This window comes from Miniopterus natalensis, chromosome 7 (assembly GCF_054644295.1).
Source record: "Miniopterus natalensis isolate mMinNat1 chromosome 7, mMinNat1.hap1, whole genome shotgun sequence".
NCBI lineage: Eukaryota > Metazoa > Chordata > Mammalia > Chiroptera > Miniopteridae > Miniopterus > Miniopterus natalensis.
Genome location: NC_142087.1, coordinates 2,495,906 through 2,523,682, shown reverse-complemented (window position 1 = coordinate 2,523,682; position 27,777 = coordinate 2,495,906). Strand labels below are relative to the sequence as shown.

The window sequence follows — 27,777 nt, the reverse complement described above, 5'->3', positions numbered from 1 at the left end:
GATTTCATCAAAACTTAAAAACTTTTGTGCATCAAAGGATACCAATCAAGAAGTGAAAAGACAATCTATAAAATGGAAGAAAACATTTGCAAATCATATATCTAACAAGAGATTAATGTCCAGAATATCTAAAGAACTACAGAACTCAACAACCCAATTAAAAAATGGGCAAAAGGACCTGAATAGATATTTCTCCAAAGCATATAAATGGCTAATAATAACATGAAAAGATGATTAACATCATTAATCATTAGGGAACTGCAAGTCAAAACCACAATGAGATACCACTTCATACCTACTAGGAAAACTATTTTAAAAAGAAAATAAGTGTTGGCAAGGATGTGGAAAAGTTGAAACTCTTGTGTATTGCTAAATGGAATGTAAAATGGTACAGCCACTATGGGAAACAGTTTGGTGGTTCTGTAAAAAGTTAGAATTACCATATGACCCAGCAATTCCACTCCTGGATATATATCCAAAGGAACTGATAGCAGGGATTCAAATACAGTAGGTATTTGTACACCAGTGTCCATAGCAGTATTATTTATAGTAACCAAAAGGAAACAACCCAAGAGTCCATCAATAGATGAATAAATAAACAAAATATGGTCTATACACACAATAGAATACTATTCAGCTATTAAAAGAAGTGAAATCCTGACACATGCAACAACATAAATGGACCCTGAAAGCATCCTACTAAGTGAAATACGCCAGACACAGAAGACCAAATATTGTATGGTTCCATTTATATAAGGTACCCAGAATAGGCAAATTCACATAGACAGAAAGCATAATAAAGGTTACCAGGGGATGGGAGAGGGGAGACAGAAGGGAAGTTATTGTTTAATGGGTAGAGTTTATGTTGGGAATCACGGAAAGTTTTCAGTATAGACAATGGTAATGAGTACACGTGTGGCTTTGTGAATGTATTTGTTGCCAATGAATTATACATTTACAAACAGTTTTAAAATAATAAATATTATGTTATATATATTTTACTAAAATTTAAAAAGTGAGGGCAATAGTATGCATAGTGAAAAGATAGAATGAAATAAACCAAAATGTCAGCAGTGGCTATTTTGAGATAAGAAATCTTTGGGTGTTCTCCTCTTTCTTTTAATCACTTTTCTCTATTTTCCAAATTTTCTTTCAATTACTCTTTGGATAGGAGAAAAAAGTTTTATGTTTTAACACTTTTCAGTTTTAATACATACATAGTTCACCAGTCCAAAGTCTTCCCTTCCAGATAGAAAATTTCTTTACATTTGGACCAGCATTTACAAAGGATTTACTTAACAAGGGACCATAAGAAAAGGAAAAAGTCACTTAAAAGATTTAAAGAAGTTCATTGTTGCACAGAGGTAAGAACTAATGTTTTCTTATGAACGGGTTCCCCTTGACCTGGCCACAGGCCCACTGGGCTCACTAACTACAACCAATCAGGGTAGAAATCCTTTCCTTTATCTGAGTTTCTCTCCCAGACCTATGGGTGCTAAATAAGGAGAAAAAAGGTTCCAAGGCCCCTCAGATGGACAATTTCCTCTGGATATGTGATAAAGTTCACAATTTGACATTCAACCAATAAATCAAAATAGAATGGTTAATTTAAACATGCAAGTGAGAATTTTCCTTAATTTAACTAATTTAAATAATATTAATTCATCCTTAAAATTACTCTAAGCCCTTCCCAGAACGTCCTGTTTATATAGTAAATGATACTGGCATTGTGCTAGGTTTTTAATGCAGGAGTCCAAAGGACCTGTTCTCCCCTTTCTGACAAGTAAATAAAACAGCAGGGAATCAAATAACTCACTAAAAAAGAAGATATAATTTTTTATCTTCCTTTTTACAGTCTCATATCCACTTCCGTTGGGAATAACAAAGTCTGAATTTTTATGCAACACTTATCTAAATGTGTCGATTTTATCGGATTGATGAATTTTGCTAACAAAAGGCAGCGCTAGGAAATCTTTTATGACATATTTGGCCCATTCACAGGGCTGCAGCTTTAATTTAATCAACTTGAGAATTCTGAGAGAGAACTGCAGGTGTTGGATCTGAAAAAAAGTCATAAATGGGAAGGCATATCAATCTTTATGATGGGGAAACAAAAACACTCTCTACTTGCTTGCCCTCCACAGGCAGGAGAAGGAGAGGTGGAAGTGGCAGGATATTGTCTCAGGCTGCATAGCACAGAGGAAGCATTGCTGTCTCCCAGTGACCACTATTTAGTATTGATCAAAAAGTGCTGGCCCAGAGAGGAAGAGAGGAATTGATAAAACAATGAGGCTTGCCAACACTGTGTGCTCAACAAGGATGTTTTCTCATTTTTTCGACCACATCAGAATTAGTCATTCCCTTGGCTACTGAGCAGCCAGGTGGCTTCTGTCCCATAGTTTCTACACCTCTCCCACTCCCACCGTGCCTAGCAGCACTGTCACCTTTCTGCCCCCATGGACCTCTTATCAGAATGTGCTGATTGTAGGCAGAGCCAATAGCCTGGCAAGGCCTGCTGAATCTCCCTAGTTCGCCCTCCTCTCCCTCTACTACCTTAACTCTGAGCCACACTTCTCTCCATGGAAAAACTACCACCACCTCTCCCTGTCTGTCTCTCTGTTGCCTCCAGATCCTCCTTGCCATGACATCCTTCCACCTACAGCCAGCCATCTCTAGATGGGAGGGAAACTTCTTTCAGTCAATCTCCTGCACAAAATTCTTTAACTCCCTACTTTCCACAAGAAGAAATTGTAAATTCCTTAGCATGAAATACTACAAAGGTTCTTTTGTGATGTGACCTTTCACAGTCTCCCCTCAACAGCAATTCCCATCAGTCCATTTCACCTGTATATCCACCCAATTTAAAAACCTCTATAACAGAAACATCCAGTCATATCTCCTTTTCAACTCTTATCTCCAACTGCAGCTAAATAGACAGTGAGGGGGGACATCCCCTAGCTAAATGAGCAGGTAGGATGGAGTCCTCACCAACAGAATCTCAGCGGGAAGGGTATGCCCCTTCCAGGTCCACACTACACTAGACTTTCCTGCAAACATGGACACAGCAGTACCTGTGCCCACTTTGACTACACAAGGACACACCCTACAGTAGAGGGCCAGCAAGATGGAGACCTGGGTTTCTCTGAATGTCATGCAGAGCAGAACGACACACTGTTCATGTTAGGAAATTATCTGTAAAATCAACTTTTTGCTTCTTTATACCCTCTGTACTGTTTGGTCTCTCAAAAGCATCTTAGCCTTTACCCTTCGTGAAAGCAAGGGCCAGGTGAGATCCTACTAACTAGGACTCAATGTTGACAACTGCCTGCCCAATCAGTGTGTGCCCTGAAGCCTGCTTGTGTAGGCTTCCTCTCACTGGAAAACCTACTTGGTGTTCTCTAGGGTCTTCTGCATTTTCTTGGTCATTTTATCTATTGCTGCCTGTCTCTTCCCTTCAGCCAAGAGGTCCATCTTGTTCAACACCACGACCAGCTTCTGGCAGGCAATCTGCCCAATCACAAGGCATTCTGCTGACTGGGTCTGCATCCCCTTGGTCACATCGATTACCAGCATCATCAGATCAATGATCTGGGCCCCTGGAAGAAGAGAAGACAAGGTTAGAAATGGAAAAGGAAGAGGTGAGCTCAGAAAGCTCTAGGTCAGGCAAAACTGGCCAAATTAAAGGGTTAAAAGTGGGCAGAGTAGAAAATGAATAATTACCACATGCCTCCTAGCACCAGGCCACAGGTGAAGTGTTTGGCCTACATGATTTCACTGAATCCTCACAACCACTATGAAGGGCAGACGTGTTACCCCATTTAGAGATGAGGAAGTTGAGGCCTATAAAAAAGAGCTTGCCCAGGCCACACAGCCAGCCTGCAGCAGGGCTGGGTGACTCCAAAGCGCACAGCTTTCTACTGCACCAATCCTATCATTTCATTCCAACGTACATAGGAAAAAAACAAGCAGAAAAAAGCTCAGCGTTAGACTTGATAAATGCCTAGAGATCTGCCCTTGCAAAGAGATAGGAGAGAAGGGCTAAAAATGTGAAGGACTTTGGGTGGGGAGGGGACATCTCCTCCTAGGTCTTCTCCTCACAGCACTGGTTTCATCATGATCATGACCAAATCATGCTTAGCTGGGCTACATCTACTCGCTTCTTCTGTCCTTTCTGTTCTGGTTGGGGGGCTTCCTGTTCTTTCAGGAGGGTGGAGTATGAGCATTCAAATCAACAGAGCATCATACGTATATATACATATATATGCATGTATGTTGTGTGCATGTGCATGTGTGTGTATGCATGACGAATTTGAGCATGGTCTGAACACACAGCCACACTTAAGCTGAACAACAGGTGGACAAATTACAGAGAAATCAATGAAGGGGAACTGCCATTAAGTCATGTTAGGAAAACTAATGTTAGCCAATGAAGTAACTGTGTTCTTTTTAATGGGATTTGGAATAGTTTCAATTTAAAAAGGTATTATTTTGTGGATGCAAAAATGTGCAAACATTTCCTCTTTGCCCCTTGAGGGGTTTTCAGGACCAAATTATTGTCATGGTGAGGCAAAGGAAGACTCTCTGTGGGTGACTCTCATGACAGAACTCTACTACTGGGGGGGGCGGGGGCGGGGAAGAAGGGCAAGCAGGAAGGGTGGTCTTTTTGTTGGCACACTTACTAGTGCACTAGTCAGCCACACAGATTATTCTACAACCTAGTATTTCAGACGAAGGTGAGACTCAGAGTCATGGTGTCATCTGCTCTAGGTCACACAGCCAACTGGTACCAAAGGCCACCAGAAACAAGGGTGCCTGACTCCATTGCTAACGAATCCTTCCCTGGTCACCACTGACCTGCACAGCTCCTCTGGCCTCCCCCAGGAAAAATGGTATGTGTCTCTGACACTAAGCGAGTCTTGGAATATCCCAACTCTTCTCCCTCCCTTCTACTCTGTCCTCTCCAGCCCCCTTTCCTACTTTATCCTGTCAGTTGGGGACACAAGTGGAGCTGTGGTCCAAAAGGACCTGGAGGGGAGGGCTAGGTGCTCACAGCAGCCCCCATTGGCATCTCCCTTGTCAAGTCACCAGGCAGTAGGGCCCAGGTCTCTACTATAGCCAAACAGAAGAGGGACAGTGATTCTATCATCTACCATGAACAGGACAAATTACGTATAACAGATTCTCCTTTTTAAACAACTGAGGCCTATAAAACCTCATCTGAAAGGTTTTCTCATTTCTACTGAGTCACCAACTCACCCCTGGAATCATCTCTGTTACAGCTCCAGTCCCCATGGCCACATCAGGCCGATGTTAGCTGTTCCCTGATGGGTCTCTTTGCCTCAACTTGTCCCTTCGTCCTCCAAGCAGCCTCCCAAAAGGAACTTTCTAAAGATACATAATTGATTCATACACTGTTGGAAGGGTGGGAAGGGGGTTAAATTAGTACAACATCTATGAAGGTCAATTTGGAAACAGCTATCAAACGTACATAATCTTTGACACAACCAAGCCCACATACATGTGAAATGTCCCTATAGTATGCTTGTTGTAGCTAAAGTTGAAAACCCTGGAATGTCCATCTGTCAACTGTGTGACAGAATACTAGACGGCCATTAAAAAGAATGAAGAGCCCAGCTCAGTGTGGCTCGGCGGTTGAGCATTGACCTAGGATCCTGGAGATTGCCGTTTGATTCCCCGTCAGGGCACATGCACAGGTTGCGGCCTCGATCCCCAGTAGGAGGCCTGCAGGAGGCAGCCGATCAATGACTCTGTCATCATTGATGTTTCTAACTCTCCCTCTCCCTTCCTCTCTCTAAAATCAATAAAGATATATTTTTTAAAAATTCAGAACCCAGATATTAAAAAAATTTTAAAAAATACAAATAAAATTTTAAAAAATGAAAAGCATGAAGATTCTTCTGTATCTTTTCATTTTAAACAGGTGTACTATCTATTCAGAAATAAATTAAATTATGATGTTAAATACATGAATAAATATCAAATAAAACACCGACCTGACTGTGTTATTCTCCTGCTAAGAGCCCCCACTGTCCTATGGTTAAAACCAATCTCTGTGGTGTTGCTTCGGCAGCCCCCGCTTTTACCTCACAGTACTGAACACTCTCCCTGTGCCAAGCATCACACTGCACTTCACAGAACCCTTCTCTGTGCTCCTTGCTCTATCCTGGGGTGGGTGCCCTCCCCACATACACACACTAGCCTGAGCCCCACCCACCTCAGGTCTCTCCACAGGTTCTCCAACCACAAGCAAACCTGTTACCAGTACAGGGTGATGTGGCCAGTTTTGAGGCAAAAGGATGGGACAAAGCCTGCTGGTAAACAGTGAGGAGGTAAGCTGTGGATTCTCAGTCTGTGCACTGTTCTCAACCAAGGTTTCACAGCAGAATGCCTGGCTCAGTGGCCCCCAACTCTGATGGGCAAAGCTGCACTCACAGAGCCAAGGCTACTCTACCCCATGGGTGACTTAAGGACCTTGTTTCAAGACTAATTCCAATGACCTGGGCTCCCTATAAAACCTATATGCCATCCCCTACCTCATCCGAACTATTATTGACCCATTTTAGAGATGAGACAATAGGGCTTAGAGAAGTTAGGTGACTGCCCTGAGTTCCTCACCAAATAGGAGTTAGAGAAAAGATCTGAACTCTGGTGCCTGTTCTTACCCACATGCCATACAAACATTGTCCTTGCAGTTGGAGACCAGCCCCTCTCCAGCCTCCTCTTCACCCAGCCTCCACTTTACACTGAGAATCAAGGCACAACCCATGCTAATTCTCACCCCTTCTCTGCCTTGCTTTTGCTCCTGCTCCTCTCTGCCCAAACCTTACTTGCCCTGACCCTTCCTCCCCACGCCACCCCACACTAAGAGTTCACAGACCAAGACCTGGGGTTTCAGTTTGTATTCGCAGCAACCAGCACAAGCTCCAGCTTGGGCACAGCTTAATCAATCTTTGTTGGACTGACTGAGCAAACAATAGTTCCCTCTACCTCCTCCACTTTCTTTACCAGGAATCTGTTTCTTTTCTCTGAGATTCAATTTCTTATTGGTCTATAAAACTATCCAGGAGTGCCTTTTCGTGGCCCGGTGGCTGGAGGGGAAGGATGATGTATAAGTAATTAGTTAATCTCCCATCTGATGCCTGTTGGGATGCTGGGGATGGGAAATTAAAGTGAACTGACAAACCCAGAAAGATAAGTGCAGACAGGACCCAAACCCTCTGAGGCCCATGAGGATTTCCTCTGCAGCCTCACTCTAACATCTATAAGCCGCCTTTGTTGCAGGGAGCACACAGCTCTGCTCCAAAAGACCAGCCTCTCAAGCAGACTGCTGCAGCGCAGCCAACATCAGGGATTTCTAAGGAGACCAAAGGTCACAGTGACTTGACTGGCCCTACTGAGAACCAGGGCACCAGTGGAAACTGGGGTCACCATCAGGCAACTGCCCGGCTGCCTGGAAACAGATTTCAGTTACTCCATTTCTTCATCAAACTTTTGATCAGACGACAGGAAGTGACATAACTGGCCCGTCATGTCCTTTTCAAAATCCCTAGTATTGCCACAGAATGAATCAAACAATGTCCTTCCCAATTCCCACGAACCCAGAGTAGGAAATCGTTGAGACCAGAGAGAGGGAGTGAGTGAGTGGGTGGGAAACACAAGTCAAAAACTTGCAGTGTACAAATGACCCTCTATATTTCTCAATCTATCAGAGCTTTTCATCTGGTTCTACTGACTAGAGTCCTTTAAAGCAGCGATTTTCAACCTTTTTCATCTTGTGGCACCCATAAACTAATTACTAAAATTCTGAAGCACACCAAAAAATACATTTTTTGCCAATCTGACATAAAAAATAGGTGTAATTCTGATTCATTTACACTGGACAGCTATTGTTGTGTTGGCTGTTGTCATTTTTTTATTTGACACTTTAAGGGAAAAGACATCAGTGCCCCTAACTAGTCAGGTGTTGCATGTTTTAAAACTTCTTGTGGCACACTAGTGTGCGGTGGCACACCAGTTGAAAATCACTGCTTTAAAGGTTTGCAGAGTTAAAGTTTCTCAGTAGTTTTGAAATTTCCAATTCTGTAGATTATATATTTTAATCATTTCAAAAATAAAAATAAAGAAAAATTTACAAAGTTGAGCATTTAACAAAGTATAAGTTATCTGTGAGATGTAATTTTCCTTCTGGGACTGAAGGAAAAAAAGGGTGTTTAAAAAAAAGTGTCACCCGGAGAAGTAGAATGTAAAGATGTAAACATATTTTAGCAACCACAAAATCAGAGAGTTAATCAAAATTTGATTTTCAATCAAAAGCTACAGGCATCCTAAAATCAAGAAATCATATTAAATTAGATTTTTTTTTTTAAATGGTGCTGGCCAGTGTGGCTCAGCTTGTTGGAGCTTGGTCCCATATACTACAAGTCTGGAAGTTCAATTCCAGGTCAGGTATGTGCCCTGGTTCGATCCCTGGTTGGGACATGTATGGAAGGCAACCAGTTGATATTCTCTTTTACACTGATATCTCTCTCTCTCTCTCTCTCTCTCTCTCTCTCCCTCCCTCCCTCCCTCTCTCCTGCCTTCCCTCCCTTTTTCTCCCTCCCTTAATTTCCTTCCTCTCCTCCCCTCTCTCTAAAATCAATAAGCATATCCTCGGGTGAGGATTAAAAATAATAAAGTAAAGAGCCCTGGCCGGTGTTGTTCAGCGATTAGAGTGTAGGCCTGAAATAAGTCAGACAGAAAAGGACAAGAACCAAATGATTTCACTAGCATGTGGGATATAAAACTGAAAGCAACAAATGAACAAACAAAACCAACAAACAAACAAACAAAAAACTCATTAACACAGACAATAGTATGGTCGTTACCAGAGCAGAAAAGAAGAGGGAGAGATTGAAGAGGGTGAAGGGGTTCAAATACACTAAAAGTTTAGTTCAAAAAGACTAAACTTTGTGAGTGATGAGCACATAATACCATATACAGATGATGCACTATAGTACTTTACACTTGAAACTTATATGACCTTATTAGCCAAGGTCACCCCAATAAATTTAATTTTTAAAAAAAGAAGAAGCCTAGCCAGGCGTGGCTCAGCGATTGAGTATCAACCTATGATCCAGGAAAGTGTGGTTCGATTCCTGGTCAGGGCACATGCCAGGGTTGCGGGCTCGATCCCCAGTTCGGGGCGTCCAGGAGGCAGCCGATCAATGACTCCCTCTCATCACTAATGTTTCTATCTCTCTCCCTCTCCCCTCCTCTCCCTGAAATCAATAAAGATCTATTTTTAAAAAAAAAAAAAAAAAAGAAGAAGAAGAAAAATCTAGGAGAACAAGGGGAGCACAGTTAGTGGTGTAGAAACAGGGTAAACAAAAAAGATGTAAGAGACCAAGAAAAGAATAAACAGCCTCGGACAGGACAGCTGACAAACAGAAGTGCTGGACCCTTGCCAAAAGGAAGAAAAGACAAAGCACAATAAACACTGGAGACTTGTGACAAAACACCTATAGAACTGAGAGAGGGCAGCAGTGCAGAATGAGGTTTGCTGGCTGTGAAATCCTGGGTAAGTAACCTTCCTTTTTGAGCCTCACTGTCCACATCTGTAAACTGGGAAAAGCATACAACAGTGACACAGTAACAGTGGATAGCTGTTCAGATAAAATTAAAACTGGATCTCTACCTTACACATTGCATCAAAATAAATTCCAAATGGATCAAAGTTTTAAAAATAAAAATATAAAACTAGAAAAGTATTGGAGAAAACACATGACAGAATTTTTTATAATCTTAAAAGTAAAAAACACCTAGGTAAGACACAAAACCCAGAAACACTTTTTTTTAAAAGAAAGATGGAAAAATTTAACATTAAAAAAAAATTAAAGATTTCTGCATAGAAAAAAATGATAAAGGCCAAAGATGACTGGGGAAAGAAGCTTAAAATGTACAATACTTGCAAAAGACTATTTTCCTTAATATTTAAAACCCTCCTTCAAATTGATAATAAAGAGAGCAACAATCCATTGAAAAATAGAGACAATATTAACAGACAGGTAACACTCAACACATTCACTGAGCTCCTCCTTGCCAAAACCCCAGTGAGAACAGGCAACAACCCTACCCTTACATGGGGGGCTCACTGGGCAGGAGGTAAGGCTGAAACCACACACACACTTACTTCATGAATCTCATGGAAGGGAGAAGATGATGTGTCCTGGGGGAAAAACAGAGCAAGGAAAGAAGGCTCAGGAATATATGGGAGGCAGGCAGGCTGCAATTTTAAATTGGACCATCAGAACAGGCTTCACTGAGGAGAGACATTTGAGCCAGGGCTCAAAGAAGAGGGGGCTCGAAGTAAATCAGAAGAAGAGCATTCCAGGCAGATGGAGGGGGTCGGTGCAAAGACCCTATGTGATGTCAGTGTGTCAGACAACCAGCAAGGAGGCCAGGGTAGCTGGAGGGAAGTCTGACAGGAAGCAGGGCGGAAGAAAAGAAATACACATAACTCAGACATATAACAAGATGCCCTAGCTCACCAATAACAATAAAAATGCAAACTGAAACTACACTGAGATTCTAGTTTCACCTACTGGTTTGACAAACAATTGTGACCATAACAAAAGGAGCTGAGGAACAGTAAGTCCTTGCCCTGCCAGGCGCTGCCGGTTACACCACTGACTCCCAAAGCCCTCCAGGCAACCCTGAGAATGACCCCCATGTAGGAATGACAAAATGAAGTCAAAGGATGGGGCTGAGGGGCTAAAACTCAAAGTCAAGCTGTGGCTATCCCTCAAATCATTTGGCAATCCCTGCCGCTAACAGTGTGGGGAGACAGACAAAACCTCTTCGAAGGCCATTTTGGCAATAGCCATCAAAGGTACAAATGCACACATCCTGTGACCCAACCACATCCCTCATGCAAATGAGGCACATACAAGGCCATCACAGCACTGTGCCTGCAACAGCAATCACAGGGGCCAGCCTCACTGCCTGTCAGGAAGGAAGCAGTTACCCACATAACAACATTACAGCTACTAAAGAGCACACAGTGGCTCTACATTCCCTGAGTGGGTACTCTTGTCAAAAGTATGTGCACAGTATACTGCCATGTCTACAGATTTTGAATGAGAAAGTATATGCTTGAAATCACTGTCCTTGAAATTTTTAGAAGAAACAGGTCATAGCAGTTTGACTCTGGGGTAGTAAACTAGGTAAGCAGGGACCAGGGTGTGAGGAAGATCCACTTATTGTCCATACTTCTGTACCTTTTAAGTTTTGAACCATGTACATATATTACTGATTCAAAAACTATTTATTTTTAAAGTAAAGCTTTGTATCACTGGAAAACCGGTATTATTTACCATAAATAAAAGAATTTTTTTAAAGTATAAGAAAAATAAAACACTGCTACTAAGTTCTAGCCAGACACCGAAGCTAGAGGCACCAGAGACCTCCTTAACAGAATCTGAGAACTTGAAGAACCCTGAAGAGCGAATAACTTTCTTACCATGGTTAGCATCCCTTAATGCCATAAAATCATCTAAGGCACCACTCTTGGTGTGCATCTCTCCTATTAGGAAACTCTGTAAATTCAGAGGTTGGATTTGATCCTACAAGTTATGACAATCCAACAATGGAGGGAGAAGAGAGATGAAGGTAGACACCCAATAATGTCTGTTTAAAGATAATATAGATATTCTCTTAATGATGTTTCATCCTTCCGTAAGATCAGTGTAGAGACTACAGACTTGTCTTCACACCACAACCAGCCATGGTCTACTAGAGAACAACTCCTAAATCTGGGTGTGTCAATACCATGGTTACTACCGTTACTAGTACTTACTTATATATGTTTAAATAAAGTCATTTTTGAACCCAAATATATTTATATTAAAAAGAACTTTACACCAAAATAAGTGCATTAAACTTGCTATGAGAAGTTAATTGTAAAGATAAAACAGAAAGAAAGCAATGTGATGCAATGCTACTAAATGCTAACTAGATATGTTGCCTGCTAAAGCTCTGGGCCTGAGGCCTGCTCTCTGTTTAAATGGGACAAGAGCCTGTAAAAGACATACTAGCACTAAATCAAGTCTTTCTCTTCAACAAAATGGGAGAGACTGGATAAGGATTGGAAGAGGCATGACCTTCCAACCCTGTCAAGCAGGAGTATTAATCACACCAGACACTGCCTCACACCATCCCTCATCAGAGGCATGTGGCCCACCCTTAGGAGCCACTGAAGTGAACACCACTCCCAGCGCCCTCCTCAGGAGAGGAGCAGAGGCAGGCTCAGGCATCACAGGAAGAGCAGAGTGTCCGTGCCTCCTGGGGTCAAGGGGTGGTGGCTACCACTGCCTCCTATCCAGGTGGAGGGAGACGCGGGCACCATGGGCTATGAATTGCCAACCTCACCAGGAGGTTTGCCTTTTGCTTCTTTAGCTACTGTGTCAGTCTATCTGGGGTAGTCTTTTTAGCTGACTTTGCACAACAGTACAACTCCTGTTCAGAACAGTGAAAAAGAGCAGAAAATGGAATTTGAAATGTAGAAACAAAATAAGTGTGGGCCATGAGCTGTAATTTGATTTCATGCTTTACAAGGAAATGAAAGAAGGCTTCCTTAAAATGTACGGTTTCTGTTCTCTCCCCTCAATCCCCCTCCCCCTCCCCTTTAACCATTTTAGGATTTCCTCTAGCACCGAAGAGAAAATAGGATTGTGGAAAATGTTCAGTTCTCAAGTGTCACTGCCACTCAGGGGCAAGCTCGATTTTAATGTGAACTTCCCATTCTGGGTAAGAGGAAATTCTTCAATTAATAAACCGGGTGTGTGGAGGCCAGTATTTAAGGTTTAATCAATTTCATCTGTACTTAGGATAAAAAGACTGACTATTCTACTTTTTTTCCTCATTTACCTTCTTTAAAAAAATAATAAATGAATGTTTTATTTTAAATTCTTTGAGGTTCGTATCTCCTGTTTCAGGAAATATTGTCTATTTCATGCAGTGAGTATAAAAACTTCCCCTTCTTTTTTTACTTTTGCTAAGAATCTTTTTTCAAAAATAACTAAATTATCCTGGGCCCTCATATTCTGTAACAGCTTGGGAGATGATACAAATTATACAGGATTTTGGCAGACACCTCAGGGGTGGGGGAGGGAAAAAGAAACAAATCACCAAATATGGATGCAAGAACTTCTGGACAAAGCAGTAAGAGGTAGACATGGGAATATAAATCATGAAGAAAATCCATCCCAGAGTAGCCTAAGCAAACTTCAGTGATGTCTGAGAGTCCCAACCACACTAAGAAAGAGACCCTGTCCATGGGCCACCCAGTCCCTTACAGTTCTCTCAGCCAGGGGTAGACACAAAAGGACAGCTCGGAATCTCAGAATGACACCAGGGAGCTCTCCCTAGCAGTATCTAATAAACATTAGGGCTTGCTGATCTCCCAGGAACAAGAGGACTTGGGGAGGGGCAGAGAATTCCTGAATCTTTGTTAAGTGGCCACTTGACACTCTGGTCCACTCACATTCTGGGGCAGAGGTCATAACCAGGCCCCACAGCAGAAGGTAAAGAGCACAAGCTTTGGGGAGGGTCAACTGGAGTCTGAATCTCTGCTCCACTTACCAGCTGTTGAGTCTTTCATGAAACACCTAAACTCTATGGGCCTGTGTCTTCATCTATAAAATGGAGATGGGAGTTTAGGAAGTTATGTGATGCACCTAACACAGTGCTTGGAGCAAAAATGTACCTGATCCACAGAAACAGGAGGGCCAGGCTTTACAAAGACCTGTAAAATTCAGCATAATCCCAGGTCTTCCCAATGCTTTTATCAAGATGCCTTGGGGAAAATGCTACCTTTTAAGTCAGTATTTTTCACTAAAACTCTATAACTCTAGGGCCCTATCAATGTGATTTCCATTGTGAAAATGAACAAGAAAGTCTCATCCTTCATAATAGTGGCTACCAATTATCAAGGGTCAAAACTGCTGGCGACTTTGACATGCAACAGCCCATCTACATATGAGAAATGTGAGGTTCAAAAGAGTTAGAAACAATACCAAGTACATAGTAAGTGCTCACTCAGTGAGAGGGAGGAGGGCAGAAAGGAGTGAGGGTGGGGAGTGGAAGAAGGAAGAGATTGGGAGAGGGGAGGGAGTAGAGGAGGAAAGAGGGAGGGAGGGAAGAGAAGAGAGGGGACAGTGCAATTTAAGACTGCACAACTCCCAAAGCTAGAACATGGTGGAATCAGGAGCCAAAGCTGAGTCTGCCTGATCTGAAGCCCATTTTTGTTCCACCAGGTATCCTCCTGAAGTGGCGCCAAAGAGGATTTCTCTTGAAGACAGTATCCTGTAATCCCAAAAGGAAACTCTGAAGGAAATTTCATCAGAAGTATTTCCATCTCTAAGAGCAGGCTGACTGCTGGGTTTCGGGACACGAGCATCTTCCCTTCCTAGGAAGAGGTGTGAGGAGAAACACCTATAGATGTGCAGGTCACTATGAGAACGAAGGCCAGATGTGTGGGAAGGGAGACACACAGGGCTTTTCAGGGAACACACTGGATCCTATTTCTGCTTCCCCTACCTGCATGCCTAGTGAGACCTGGTACCAGGGCTCTACCTATTTTAAACCCAGTGTCTTCATCTGCAAGATGGGGATCATATATTATTCACAGAACAGTGTTTGCAAACCTCATAATCCAGGGTCTGGCACACAGCAAGTGCTTAATAGTGGAAGTGATCATTATTCTTGGACCTGAGTTCTGGTTCTCACAAATTCTAGTGCTGGACAAAGACCTGTCCTAAAATGGAAACAGTGAGGAGCAGTATCCCAAACATAAAAGCCTGCAGGGCCCAGTGAGCACCTGAACTGCATGAGGTGGTCTAGACACAAGACAAGATGTAAAACTACAAAGAACAGAAACTCCTGTGCCAGGCTGTAGGGGACAGTCTCTCCTCAGCTCCAGCCCACATGACCAGACAGGAATGTGTGCCTGAAGTTGCCAGATCTTCCGATTTCTCAAGAGAAGCCAAAAATCTGGATTATTATGTGAAATTTGCCAATTTTTAAATGTTGACAACCAATTCAAAAACATGTTTAAACTCTATGGCCCAAACAAAACATGTCCATGGGCCAAAACTAGCCAGTGTAAGGTCTCTGGAGGGAGTTTTCTCTAGAAAGGAAAGTTGGAAGAAACAGAATAAACATCCAGCTTCTTTGGCCAGTACCTGTTTAAGTCAGAAAAGCACTCAGGATCCGTTAGTCTAGGCAGCTGAGCTCCGGCAGTTCAGCAGTTCCCAACTCCTCTTTGCCCTATAATCCACATTTTGGCCTTGATAGGGGTGGAGAAGGTGGATGCCAGGAAGGGTTCATCCTGCAGGAAAAAGGCAGTGGGCTCTCTGGTGTAACCAGGCCCCAGAGTGCTAGAGCAGGTGAGACCAGAGGCCAGAGGCTTAGAGGTCTGACAAACCTCAGCTCGGATCTAGCCCTCTGCTGGGCCACAGGGTGAGCTCTCTCCCTCCCTGGCCTCGGCCTCTTCCAAGCAAATAAAGAGGCAGTGTTGGCTCCCCTACACCCCAACATTCTGGACTGAGACCCTCACCTAGTACAGCAATAATGGTGCAGCAACACTGTGTAAAACTGGAGGTGATAAAAAAGTGCCTACTTCATAGGACTGTTATGAGAATTGCAGGAGTTAATGCATGTAAAAGCTCCAGTGTCTGACATGTTATTTTCTCTTTCGTGGGTTTTTTTACCTACAGTTTCAAGCACAGATCCCCATATTGAATCTCAAAATACTTCTAGTAGCTAGAAAGTCCAATAATAAACTAAGACCATGATTCTTCTGGAAGAATGAAACAGGAAGACCTCAGAGACACCAGGCTGGAATTTTTCTTAGAGCAGAAGTTATCTGTCCTCACTGAGTCCTTGGTATAAGCCCCTTCCACAAGAAATGAACATTGTCTTCATAGCTAACATTTAATGGCTAAGTGTTTTGTTCGTACACCTAGAATGCAGGTACTATCATCAATACCCCCAATTTACAGAGAACGCATCAAGGCACAGAGAGCTTAAATCACCAGGACAAGATCAAAGAGCTGGTCAGTGGCAGGACAGAATTCAACTGCAGGCACTCTTAGCCCAGAGCCCTGGTTTCTGAAAGCACTATGTTACCCTGTGTGGAGAAGAGAGTGAAAAGATCAGAGCTCCCACCCAGGTACAGAGAAAAAGGCCATGGGGTTGAGGCCCCATCTCCACCACCTTATCTCTCCAGCCTCATCCAGCACTCCCTATTCCTCGTACTCCATGCTTCTGTAGGACTGACTTGTCTCAGCTCCTCAATCAACCATGCTCTTTACCGCCCCAGGACTTCGGCATGTAGACATGTGTTAAAGCACTCTTCCCATTCTGATCCTTCTTCTGGCACCTCAGCCTTCAAATTTCAGCTTAGATATCACCTTCCAGGTATTTTCCCAACTCTCCCTGGTCTAAACAAGGTGGTCCTCCCTCAGGGTCACACAGTTCCCACATTACCCTAGGACAAGCCTATCCTGTGAATCACTGGTTCCCCTGCAGCCTCATGCACTGCTTTTTCCCACAGATCCCTCACATTCAGCAGCACAAAGTAAGTGCTCAACAAATATTTAGGAAGTGAATGAAGAGAACTAGCAGGCCAGAGGAGACTAAGCCTTTTAAATAATTGAGAACGTCCTCTCCATTAGGAATTAATGGATTCTTCTCTGTTCTTTAGTGGTGATGCCCTAGTACACTCCAAAATGGTATGTATGCTTGTTCAGAAACAGAAAGAGAAGGAAGAAAAGTTGAGCCACTGAAACAACCATGCCAAGGACAGGACTGCATGCCATGAAGATCAGGCAGCCCAGGGCCTGCAAAGAGAGGATCCAGGGGCCACCAAGGGCAGAGTCCACTTGGAGAAGACCCCAAACAAGTCCCCCATGAGGGGGAAGGTGCGTCCTCACATGTCCACTTTACAGATGAATAGACTGAGACTCAAGGTAGTAAAGAAACCCATCCAAGGCTGCACTGCCAACAAGGGCAGTGCTGGAACTCAGATCTGAACAGCCCCTGGTCCCAGACCTCTTCCTCCACATGGAAGTGAGGTCCATCCTTCACAAGGCATTTGAGGCAGGAAAACCAGGGCCACTCTCGCCAACTCTCACACTCTATTGTTTTTGAAAAACAGTGGTTGTTGCTGTAGCCTCAGACACAAACAGGCCTTCTAGAAATGGGTCCCCAGTGCACAGAGAACCCCTCTTCTGAAGCAGAGAAAGCAAGTTGGAATATTTTTTACTAACCCCAGCTGAAGGTGCTAGAAGGGCAAGGCCAGAGTTGCAGAGCCTAAGAAAGTGAACTTAAGAAACTATTTACTGGGGAAACAGAAGAAAAAAAGATGAGGTGGGGTAAATCTACCATAAAAAGTAAGTAAAATCAGCAGAATTCCTTCATGAAAAGGGTGGAATTAGCATATGGCCTCAGCTGCCAAGCGAGGCCATTGAAGCGCGCAATGTAAATGAGTTCAAGATACAATTAGACATTTTTCTGGACGGAGACAAAGGGGACTGAAGAAGGCATGGCAAGTCACATTTCAGAAAGAGCAGCAGGAACCCATTTCCTTGTAGAGCCCACCATGCATGCCTAAGCAAGTGACCACAGGGACACCACAGAGGGCAGGCTAGACCGGCATCCCAGGCAAGCATGCTCACTTTTGGGATTCTCCCTCCCCACTATTTATTAATTTCTCAAGATGCCTCATACAGTACCTGCAAAGCAGCTACCCAGGCACTAAAATAAAAGTTTGGCTCTGTTCCACTCCATATATCTGTATGCTGCCCCTGGGCTGGATCCCAGGCTTCAGAGATGAATCTAACCCAGTCCCTGCCCTCAAGGAGCTCACAGTCTGGTGGGGAGACACAAAAACCCACAATATCAACACACTGAAGTATATCAAAGTAAGATGAGAAGTTTCTGCTAACCAAGCACACAAGAGGGGAATTTAGCAACTGGAGGGAGAGGAGGCCAGAAAGCTGAGGGAAGAGGCTGTTCTGGGCAGTGGACACAGCAGAAGGCTACGGAAGCCCCAGCTGCCAGTGCCTCACGGAGGATGCTGAGTACGCAGTTCCCCTGGACCTTCAGGGCTAGGGCCAAGTCACCTTGAGCTTTTCGAAAAAGGACGGAATGACCAGAGGCGCCAACCACTGGCCCATGGACCAGATGACTCAACTGCAACAACTCAGGACAGCTGTTCCCAATCTTCTCAAGAGCACAGTACATGTGGCCCACCCAAGGAACAGAAAACACTGTCTCTTGTGAGGGACACACTTTATTAGGCCCTCTCTAGCCCAACAGGTTCTGATGCCCTCTTTTATGTGGCTCACAGCACAGGCTGTCTCACTTGGTCCAGCTCCCTGGGCCCTGTTTCCGCCAAGGTGAGATAAATGTTTACTCTAGTCACTCTAAAAGGACTGCAAACATTTCCTTTGTGTCATCAGCATACTCACTGGCACAGAGCATTTCCATGGCCCCTGAGCTCCTGCCCCAACTCTAAGCAGTGTTCTGTCCCCATGCATATCCCGAGAGTCAGAACAATTTCTGCTAACCTCTTGCATCGATGAACTGGATCTCTAGATTTAAAATGAGAAATAACCCTTAACATGTAGAAAAGATGAGGCATATCCCCCTCTGTGCTCAGCATCCTGTCTATAAAGTAGTGTCACATCAGACAGGTGAAGAAGGAACAAGACACAGGGCAAGTGCTGGGCAGTCCTTCCCTTCTTCTCTCCAAAGCCCTGTAAAGGCTGGATGCCTGGCCACCAGATCACTTTATACAACAGCAGAGGAGAGAAGAAAGGGATGAGCGAGGTCTTCCTCGGGCTGGGGGGCAGCGGCTAATGATGCCCCAGTGCTCCATGCTCCTCCACTGCAGAGAAATGGCATTATGTTCCCATTTATAAATGGCCACTGTGCCCAGCACCACGCTAGGGATACCTACGGTCACATAATCTTCCCAACAACCCTGTGAGGTAAGCACCATAACTCCATTTTCCAAAGGCAGAAGCTCAGTCAGAAAGGTCAATTCCCAGGCCCAAACACAGTGAGTGAGCAACAGGGCCAAGATCCCAAAGGCCATGCTCCTCCATAATCCTGCAGAACTCCCTATAGCCAGGTGTCATCATTTTAGCAGGTCTTGCCACTGTCCCTACCCCAGAAAAAGTCCGTAAGAACTGACACAAAAACAAAGAAGAAACTACACTGGCCCAGGGCTGAGGATGGCTTTGATTCACCATGGCAATCAGCTCCGTCTTCTAGAGAAAAACTGCTCTGTGCGGGGTGTGCTTCCTGGGGCAGCACTTATCTTCCTGTTTCCTCCCCCAGCCGTAGCCCCTACATTTGTGGGCCATAGCTTTAGGCTGAGGTTAGATGCTTCATCCTATTCAGGGTAAACATTCCCAGGCAGTCAAGCATAGGGCATAAAACACAAAACCCAGAAAGAGAGGTGTGGACTCAAGCCCCAACAGTACTACCTGACCTGAGGAAGCTGATTCACATCTCAGAGCCTCAGGCTCCTTGCCATTTATCAAGGAACTGGTGATACATGTGTCCCTATATCCCTTTTTAGCAAGAGGTGGAGAGAAAGGAGAAGAACCATACTTAAATAATATTTTTTGAGAAAATTGGGAAAATTCTAAATATGAATGAAGAATTAGATAATACCAAGGAGTTATTAATATCATTAGTTGTGATAATGACACAAGAAAATTGTACTTTTTAGAGATACATATAAGTATTAGGGGTAAAATGACTTGAAATCTTATAAATTTGCTTTAAAATACGTCAGAAAAAAGTGGGAGGAGAATAGCTGATACAAATATGGCAAAACCTTAGTAACTATTAAATCTGCATGATGGGTATATGAGAGTTCATTCTCCCTATCTTGGGTATGTTTGAAATTAAATTTTTCATTAACACCAATAAACAAACAAAAACCTCCTTAAAGAAAGAGTAGCAACAAAGAGACAAGCCCAAATGAGAATCTGGGAATGAGGCATCATGCAAGGAAGGGCTGAGGGAGCTAGGGACACCATGTAAACAAAGAATCAAGTTAAAGGACGGTGACGTTTATTCTTTCATCAAGTTATGTGCCTCTTATATAACAACTGCATTTCTTACAATTCTTGAAAGCATAGGTACACACTACAAATGATTTCACAAAAATTCACTAAGAACAAACTGTGGAGCAGAACAACCAAAACCATGAGTATAGGAGGACATCTTAGAGTTGGGATTCATTTCTATAGTCAGTAGCTTGAGAAATCCAGGATTCAACATATGTATTAGAGATTTGAAAGTAACTACTGGTGGAACCATTCATTGCTAGCTCTAAAGTAAAATAAGCTGTAGGTATATGCAAATTAAAAGAATGAGACATAGAAGATCACACAGAAAATAAAAGAAATAAAGAATAGAGCAAGGAAGCATAGAAAACATTTTTTAAAAATTGAACATGATAACCAAATGTATAATAATAATTGTAAAAGGGATAAACTAACCTATTAAAAGAATGAAGTTTTCAAAATGTAATCCTATTTTGATGTCTTTGGTTGGGTGGTAGCTTTTGATTTCCTCTTTCTCTTTTTTCTTAGCTGTATTTTCTCATTTCCCCACAAGGCACATGTGTGCATGCAAACACTCACACACACGTGCACATGGTCAATGGGCTAGGCACTGGTCTGAGCACTGTACAAAGATTATCGTACAACAACCCTATGTTGTCATTAAATTTCCATTTTATAGATGAGGATATTGAGAGACAGCTAATAAAAGCATAATTTTATATGTAAACTTTAGAATGCAAATGGTGAGTTAGTGTCAGACTCCACAAGTTCAGGGCAAGGTTTCCAACAAGACTGCCCTCACTTCAGCCCAATGAAAGTTCAGGGGTCTCCAGGCCACATGCACTTCTGATCAGCTGGCCACAAATCTGGGGAGTTCTTACAACACCCCTCAGGTTAAATATTTCACTAGAACAACTCATAGAACTAAGAAAAGTACCACACTTAGGATTCCAGTTTTATTATAAAAGATATAAATCAGGACCAGCCAAATGAAGAGACACATAGGACAAGGTATGGGTGGGTACTAAGTGCATGCCCTCTCCCCATGGAAATAGGGAACGTCACCCTTGGCACATCAATCTCTCCACCAACCAGGAAGCTCCACTGAGCCTTAGTGTACAGAGTTTTTAATTAGGGTTTCATTACATAGGCATGATTGACTGAATCACTGACCATGAGATGGAACAGAATTTCCAGCCCCTCTCCTTCCCCCAGAGGTGAAGAGGTGAGACTCAGTTCTGGGCCCAAAGTCCCGACCTTCTAATCACATGGTTGGTCTTTCAGACCAACCTCAGTCTTTTAACATAAACTCAGGTGTGGTCCAAGAGCCCACCTAAACAACAAAGACACTCCTATCACTGGAGAAATTCCAAGGGTTTTAGAAGCTCCATACCAGGACAAAGACCAAATTTTTTATTATACAACAATAAGGCTAAAATATGTTCACATATCATTGCCCTCCATTCCTCCCAACCTCCCCCACTGCAAAACATACATCCCCACCTATTGATGGGGCCACCTCATTCCTGGTGATCTACGCTAAACAGCAACCTGAAATGCAAACAAATGCACATCATAGTGTTATCAGAGTAGGAAATACACAATTCATCAAGAGGAGGTGATACACACAGAATGGGAGAGCAAGACGGTGGGATTGGGAGCCATTAAAGATGTTTTCAAAGAATAGTTAATGATATAGAACAAGGCTTATAGTTCAAACCACTTTTAAAATCAATGTCTGAAATTTATATTCAGTGGGATCCCTACTAGAAAATAGGATGTCAAAATATTAACAGGAGTTATTCTGAGTAACTAGGTTCTTATTTCTTCCTTATATTTTCTGCTGTTTTCCAGATCTTAAATATGCATAAATTTCTTATGGAAAAGGCTTTAAAAAATAACATATGAAGAATAAAACTGCATACACTAATTCAGTGAAGCATTAATAACCTAATTAATCTGAAAGTACATGGCAATTACTGCATTTTCAATACTTCGAATTTTATTTTTATTTTTTAAATATATCTTTATTGATTTCAGAGAGAGGAAAGGAGAGGGAGAGAGAGAGATAGAAACATCAACGATGAGTCATTGATCGGCTGCCTCCTGCACGCCCCCGACTGGGGATCGAGCCCGCAACCCGGGCATGTGCCCTGACCGGGAATCGAACCCCGATCGCCTAGGATCCTAGGTCGACACTCAACAGCTGAGCCATGCCTGGCCGGGCAGAATTTTTTTGATTCTTTTTCAAATCTATACTTTTTTCATAATGTCCTAATTTCATTATGGATTCTATTCCTTCATTTACATTTCAAGCATTCTTATTTTAAAGCCCATTTCAGATTCATTTTATGATTTCTAGTTCCTAGGATATGAATTTTTGTACTTGTGTCTATAGAATGTCTTTTTCATGGTAGTAATTTTCCTTGTGTGCCTTGTGGTTTTGTCTGTAAATTCATCCTCAGCAAGGATTGTTTCCTGGGGGAGGTTGTATGTGTGTGCAACTGGAGAGGACCCCTGTGGGGTGATGAGGGGCTAAGGCAGCCAGGGCTAAAGGGCATCACAGTGTTTACATTAAGTTCTTGGTTCAGGGTTTCCAAAAGCATTGATGATAAAGATATGAGCCCTGCACCTCAGGAAGTCTGTTCTTTCCTAAGAAAAAGAAACTCTTTCTAAACTCACCTCCCAAGGTGAGCAATTCATTTCAATCTGCTGGAGGGAAACTTTCCTAGTTCCTTTTCTTAATTTATGAGGTGACCTTTTACCTCTCCAGTCTAGATAACCCTGTGAACCAACTGGCTTCCAGTCCTATTTGCTGTGAATCTGACTTCCTTTTGTCCAGCCGTTAAAGATGTTCCTTTCTGGTTCCAACATATCACTGTGTTTGGGACACAAGGCATCCATGGCCCACCACACTTACCAGAAGTCTGAAAGAATGTGGTAAACTCTAAGGGGGTCAGGTATGGCACACTGTCAGGGACACTTGCCATTCTCACCACTCAAAAACACTGATAAAAACTAAATGCAGTAGGAGTAACTGGAAGTCATCTTGGGGAACAGAGAGCTATGCTCAGAATTGTATTGTCTTCTCTGAGTCAGAGAGACCTGGATCTGAACCCTGGTTCTGCCAGCCTGGCAATCTAGGGCTGCTAATCTGTCCCACCACCTACCCACAGGGAGGGATATCGTGAGCACTGGCAATCACGTACATAAAGCACTACTGAGGAAATATAGGCCTAAAGCATGGTCTGCTGTGGGATGTTCCTGGGAAGTTGATCTCTGCTTACCCTGGTCTCACAGTACACATTCAAGGACAGGCTGGGATTGTCTGTACCAATTACTTCAGACAGGTACAAAGTCAGAACTTCAGAACAGTGAGTTAGAAGCAGAAATCAGAATGGCATAAAAATCCTTATGAGAGCCAGGCCGATGTAACTCAGTGGTTGAGCACCGACCCATGAACCAATAGGTCAGGGTTCGATTTTCGGTCAGGGCACATGCCCGGGTTGCGGGCTCCATCCCCAGTAGGGGGTGTGCAGGAGGCAGCCAATCGATGATGTTTCTATCTATTCCCCTCCCTTCCTCTCTCTGAAATCTACTTTTTAAAAAAATCCTTATGAGAATGGCAAAGGGAGCTTCTAGCACCTAGAATATCCTCAGACTGTGTGGCTAAAGCCATATATCACCATGGGAACTTCAGAGAACCTGGCCGTTCATACTTGTCTGAGAGCATGTTGTGTTGTCTCCTACTTTCTGTAACGGTCTCTGAAAAGGCCCCTGTCATCTGCCATTAAAGACATTTATGTCTTCTATGTCTGCAGGCACTTCTGCACCATTACTGGCCACAACGCCAACAGCCACAGGAACCCCATAACAGAGTGCTCAATAAGTAGGAATGGTTCCTACTATTCCAGTTCCACCTCTAGAGATGTAGTATCTAATTCATGCAACTCCAGAAATATTCCCTCAGTGGAACTCAGGCACGTTTAGATAACAGCACAGACTCAGGAGCCAGAATGTCTGGGTTCAACTCTCAGCGCCACTGCTTATAAAGCTAAGGACTTTGTTAAGTTATGCTTTCTGTCCTTGATTTCCTCATCTGCAAGAAGGGGGTAATAATAGTACCTATCCCATAAGGTGAAAATGAGAAATACAGTTATGCTAATAAAGTGCTCAGAACAGTGCCCGGCACATAGTAAGCGTTATGTAAGGGTTTGCTATTATTACTGTTAGTCATTCTTTTTTGCTCATAAGTGCTATTCAGCAACAACACTGTATTCCTGGACACAACTATAACTAGGACAATGTTTTCACTAATGACCTCAGGTAAGAGGGCAATGATAGGTCCCAGGGGTATGGAAGAGCACTCCAAGATTGATTTCATTGGTACATTTTGTTTAGTGTGTTACCATGGGCCAAGCACTATTCTAAAGGAGATGCAGCAATTTCACAAAACAAACAGGGTCCCTGTCCTCATGGAGTTTACATTCTAGTGGGAGACACAGATACTTTTAGATAGAGATAAAAGCTATGCAGAAAATAAAACAGGACTGTGGTATAGAGCAGTGGGGTGCAGTGGGGTGATATTCTAAAGAGTAGTGATGAAGGTTCCCTTGGAAGTGAGAAGGCCTTAGTGAGAGGACAAGTCTGAGTGGCTGCACAACAAGCAGTAGGGAGGCTGACAGGGGAGGGGAAGAGTCACATGGATCCTTGAAGGCTAAAGTAGGCAGCATGGGTTTTATCTCACTTGTAACAGAAGGCCAATGGCAGTTTTTTAGGTGAGGAAGTGATATGTTTTTGTAAAGTTCACTGTGGTCCCCATGGGGACAATGGATTATTAAAGGTAAGAGGCCAGTTGGGAAGCTGCTGCTGTGTGCCAGTGGGAGAGGATGATGGCTGGGCCAGGACAGCACTGAGGAGTGCTCCATAGCACTTGGGCCAAGTAAACCAGCTTGTACACAGGTGGCAAAGCTGACGGGGGAATTCAGCCCCACCCCTTCTTCAAATCTAATACAGAATGACTAATCCTCACATTGCCTGCTCACAGACCCATCTCCTCACTATCTGTAAGCTTCCTGACAGCAAGCCCTGGGTTTTATTCAGCTGCATAGTATTCCCAGAGCACAGTGCCTCTAAGCTTTTTGAAGATATGAAAGAATGCCCGTCTGCAACTGAAAAGAGCAGATGAGAAGGGGAAGAATTCTTGTCTTCCTTAGGAGGGAAGCTTCAAACAATGTCTGAAGTGGGGGAAAACAAAAAGTAGCATAATAAACATGTTTTAAAGATTATACAAAAAATATCAACTAAAAAAGTTGAAAATGGTTGTCTTTGGGAAGAAAGAGGCTCTGTTCTTACTTATGAGTCTAGCTTCCTCCACTAGATCATAAGCTCTGGAAGGCCTAGGGCCCCAACCTGCCCATCCACTGTACCAGCACAGTGCCTGGCACATAGGATGCATTCAATAAATGCTGTTACAATGAATACCCAGTCCAGAATCACTCTTTTAAACCCCAAACCCAAGCCTCTGGAACATACCAAAATAATGATTGAATGGACACATTTAAAGAAAGAATGAAACACAAATCAAGACAGTGGAGAGGCTCAAGCAGCCCACTGTAAGAAATGAACACTGGTGCTTGGCCCAGAAAGCCAGCAGCATCTGTTAAAAGCAACTAAAACAAAAATTGTTTTAAGTTACAGCTGGTGTCTGAGACACTTTATCATGCACTTAAGATACAGAGCTGATTATTTTTCCGGCAACAATGAAAAAAGAAAGGCTGAAAGTATGGTGTCCTGTTACCAGCTATTTCCAGAGTGGTTCTTACAGTCTACGTCTGTGTCAGGGCCAGAGACAACCAAAGAGGCCTACCCATGAAGCTTGTTACACTTGGTCTTTTTTTCTTTCATTTTTTTCCTCTTGCATTTCAGGTCCTTGAATCATGCAAAGTACAACCTCTTGGATAGCATCTTGCTGTACTCGCAGTGCTATTTGCCAAAAGCTTGCTAAAAACAGACTTGGATTAAAAGAAACATATGTACACACTGTGGTCTTGACTCTTGGTCTCTGCCCCCTTACTTGGATCTGGATTCCAACACCAGCTCTCCACTGGCCTGCTGTGTGGTCTTGAACAAACTTCCTCACCCCTGCCCCTCGCCCCGACTTTCCTCTTCTATAAAACCTGAGTTGTGGAGCAAAGTGGAAATATTTTTATAGTGCCAAGCAGAGCCTGAAATATAGATGGTGCTCAATAAATGGGATGATACTTAATATTTGCCTCATTCTAATCACTCACACCACCTCTCTCCCTAAAATGCTGAGGTTTTTCCATGAAGTCTTATCTTCAGGACAATAATCATGGCAAGAGTGGAAAATAAGACCACTAAGACAAGTTATGCACATGGGAGGTGAGGAAAAGGGAGAGGTGCCACTCACTCCCACCTTCTCATGTATTTGTTTAACTCAAACACATCCAGGCAGGTGAGCAGGCCCAGAAGGTCTAGGCCTAGGGGACTAAGAACCAAGCTGGAGAGCCACGGTGTATGTCCAATTGTCTTACCTAGTGATCCTTAAGCACTTCCTGCTGGAGGACAAGGGAGATAACACCCTGTCTTTGTGCAGTGGCAGCTACTGGACAGGACACTACTTCTACCCCAACCTCACTCACTCCACTTGGGATTATACCCACACAATCCTCTGGATAGCACTCAGTCAAACCCAGTTAGCACTTGAACTGGGGCTTTTCATCAGCACCCTACAGGCTAGTTAAACATACCCCCCAAACATACAGACCTGACCTCTGTTCCAGAACCAGGGAAGAGGATAATAGCGTCTCCATTCTACCTCACACTGTTACCACAAGAATTCAAGGAGCACATACAATGATGTCTGGCACAAAGCCAAAATTACAAAGTGTTAACTGCTATTATTAACATCTACCATGGTGGGATTATGGGTAATTTTTATTTTCTTCTTCCTATTCTTTTCCAAAATGTAAAAAGAAAATTAACTTCACAATAAATATAAATACTTTATAATAAAAATTGTTACCTTATTACCTACTAAGATATTAGAGTAAAAATGCTTGAGCTATGCATATGAGTCCATCCCAAGGGCCAGAGGTCAGGTATCTGAAAACAGTTTCAGTTTTCAAGACCATTGCCATAGGCAGTGGGGTAAAGACTGCCCCTGCCTGTCTCTCGTCAAAGGATTCCAACCCACCTATAGTCTCCATTGTCCTAAATCAGTCACAATGAATAGGACCACACTGCCTTGTCCCAAGAGTGGCCTAACCAGAAATTGGCCAGTGAGTAACAGTGACTTCGGGCAAGCTGAGCTAACAGGTTCCCCTGGGGATCTTGTGTGATTCACTGAGAAACGGGGCCATGAGATGGGCGCTGAGGTGAAGAGTGTGAGGTAGAGCCCCATGTACAGGCAGCTGTCAAGAGGCCAGGCGCAGGGCTGAGTGGGCCAGTCAAGGGGTGAAGGGGCAGATGTGGGAACAGGTACCCTGGCTGGGGCAGGTGGAAGGCCAAGCAGAGACACTGCTGTGGCTGCATGGTATGGACAACTACCCACTCCAACCTGGGCTCAGCATGCCCAGCCCAAGCGCAGCTCTGCCTCTCCCAAACCCAT

The 27,777-nt window shown here is 43.4% G+C and overlaps 1 protein-coding gene across 2 annotated transcripts in view; it reads right to left on the bottom strand.

Annotated features, from left to right (window-relative positions):
• The window catches only part of EEFSEC (eukaryotic elongation factor, selenocysteine-tRNA specific), a 242,146-nt gene that overhangs the window by 155,964 nt on the left and 58,405 nt on the right, over positions 1-27,777 (bottom strand). For both annotated transcript variants that reach the window (XM_087818685.1, XM_087818686.1), the window contains exon 2: positions 3,389-3,596. In XM_087818685.1, coding sequence (XP_087674811.1) covers positions 3,389-3,596 — 208 coding nt within the window. The remainder of the gene's footprint in view (positions 1-3,388; positions 3,597-27,777) is intronic.